Below are 2,413 nucleotides of genomic sequence, written 5' to 3' on the forward strand. Positions count from 1 at the left end.
AGTTCTCAAAAGAACACAAAGGGATTCATCACCTGCAGGAGCAGACTAAGATGCAGACAAAATTAAACTCAGGAAAGAGATCAATAACCTATTGGGCCATCCATTAAAAATGTGGGAACTAGAGGAAATATTTCTAGGAACAAATATTTTAAAAGTCAGTACACACCTATCCTTGGATAATCCCACACAGGCCCAGAGACTACAGCAAGAAAGCAGATGTTTTTTTTACAGCAGCAAGTCTCCCAACTCAGTGCAGAGGACCTATGTTTAGTCCCAATTTACAGATGTGGAAGTAGAGGCTCAGAGCACCTTTGTGACTTGAGAGCTCCTTGCTGGTAGGGCTTGGCTCTGGAGTCAGAATTCCAGTTTTCCTATTGACTCACAGTGTGTTCCCAGGCAAGTTAGTGAATCTGGGATCCTAGGTCTCCTCACTTGTCAATTTGGCACAGTCAGAGTCCATGCCTCCTGGATTGTGGTCAGGATTAAAACGGATGGTAGGTGTTAAGCTGAAAAATTTGTGCTGACTCTGTGATACACCTCAAGGATTAAAATAAGGTAACCAGTAAACAGACTGGCTCATTGGAAGCAAAATGGAAGGAAATACAGTCCGATTAATCATTTATTCTCACTTTTCACTGGAACTCACAAACTAGAGCTTATTACAATCATGATTATATTAGAGGTTTCTTTTTGGTTTGTTTGTTTTTAATTCAGGCCCTGGTTGGTGCGACTCAGTTGTTGGGAAGTTGTTCTGAGACCAAAAGGTTGCAGGTTTGCTTCCCAGTCTGGGCACATCCCTGGTCTGCAAGTATGGAAGGCAATCCGTGTTTTCTATCACACCCATGTTTCTCTTTCCCCTCTCCCTTCCCCTCTCTCTAAAATCAATAAGCATACACTCAGTTGAGGGTTAAAAATTAAAAATAAAAATAATTTTAACATATTGTTTTGAAAAACTTCAGAAAGCAGTGCCCCAGAAAGTGTAACTGGTAGGTGGGAATAAAAACAGGTGATATTGACATAGCAGTGAGCTCTGAGTCACGCAAAGTGCATTTGCCCCGGATCCTGACAAACCTGGGGTTGACACCTGGGCCCGTCTCTGCCTTGCTGTGTGACCTTGAGCAACTTACACAACCTCTCTGTCCCTCAGTCTCCTCCTGTGTAGATGGGGAGTCCAGTGTCTACTTCATGATCACTTCCTCTGAGAGGAGCCTTTGCAGATCCTGCCCACTTATCCTCCCGGCTGTGGTTAAATGGACTTTGTCTCTCTTCCTAAAGTCCGGTTTCCTGAAAGGCATGCGTGGCATTCAGGATTACAAGGACAGAATCAGTGTAATTGTCTAATACATATCGGTTCCTTCAAACTCACCAGGTACCTAGTGTGAGCACCGACATTTTTTTCCTGCTTGGTAATGCAAGGGCCTGACTTAGGCTTTCATTGCCCTGGGATTTCATGTCCAAGAGGCATCCATTTTGAAGATGGCTATTTCCAATAAACAGGCCCAGCCAGAGGACTTGATAAAGAGCCAGGCATCCCCACCATCAAAAGCTTCTCTGTTTTAGAACTGTTGGTTGATTGCAATAACTGCTCATTTGGGCTAATTTTTATTCTCTGCTTGCTCTTTAAATTGATGCTCTAATGTTTTCAGTTCACAGGGGAAGAGTGGGTTAGAGAAACCTGTGGCCCTCACCTTCAATCCCTGTGAAAACAGAACACCAGGACCTCTCTCTTCTCTTCTCCTCCTCCTCCTCTCTGCTCCTCTCCTCTCTCCTCTCCTAATCCCTCTCCTCTCCTCTCTCTCCTCTCCTCTCCTCTCCTCTCCTCTTCTCTCTCCTCTCCTCCCTCTCACCTCCTCTCCTCTCCTCTCTCTCCTCTTCCTCTCCTCCTCTCCTCTCCTCTCCTCTCCTCCTCTTCTCTCTCCTCTCCTCTCTCTCCTCTTCTCTCTCCTCTCCTCTCCTCTCCTTTCCTCTCCTCTCCTCTCTCTCTCTCCTCTCCTCTCCTCTCCTCTCCTCTCCTCTCTCCTCTTCACCTCTCCCTCTCCTCTCCTCTCTGCTCCTCTCCTCTCTCTCTGCTCCCTCTCCTCTCCTCCTCTCTCCTCTCCTCTCCTCTCCTCTCCTCTCCTCTCCTCTCCTCTCCTCTCCTCTCCCTCTCCTCCCCTCTCCTCTCCTCTCCTCTCCTCCTCTCTCCTCTCTCCTCTCTCCTCTCCTCTCCTCTCCTGTCCTGTCCTGTCCTCTCCTCTCCTCTCCTCTCCTCCCCTCTCCCCTCTCCTCTCCTCTCCTCTCTCCTCTCCTCTCCTCTCCTCTCCTCTCCTCTCCTCTCTCCTCTCCTCTCCTCTCTCCTCTCCTCTCCTCTCCTCTCCTCTCTCCTCTCCTCTCCTCTCTCCTCTCCCCTCTCCTCTCCTCTCCTCTCCTCTCC

At 48.0% G+C, this 2,413-nt stretch overlaps 1 protein-coding gene across 1 annotated transcript in view; it reads left to right on the forward strand.

Moving 5' to 3' along the window:
- Nucleotides 1-1,293: 1,293 nt before the first annotated feature.
- Nucleotides 1,294-2,413, forward strand: part of LOC308511938 (erythroid transcription factor-like) — a gene marked incomplete at both ends in the record, with an annotated part of 10,750 nt that continues 9,630 nt past the window's right edge. The window contains one exon of the mRNA XM_081081755.1: nt 1,294-1,329. Within this exon, the coding sequence (XP_080937881.1) occupies nt 1,294-1,329 (36 nt within the window). The remainder of the gene's footprint in view (nt 1,330-2,413) is intronic.

The sequence above is a fragment of the Myotis nattereri genome, assembly GCF_964212035.1.
Source record: "Myotis nattereri genome assembly, chromosome: X".
Classification (NCBI taxonomy): domain Eukaryota; kingdom Metazoa; phylum Chordata; class Mammalia; order Chiroptera; family Vespertilionidae; genus Myotis; species Myotis nattereri.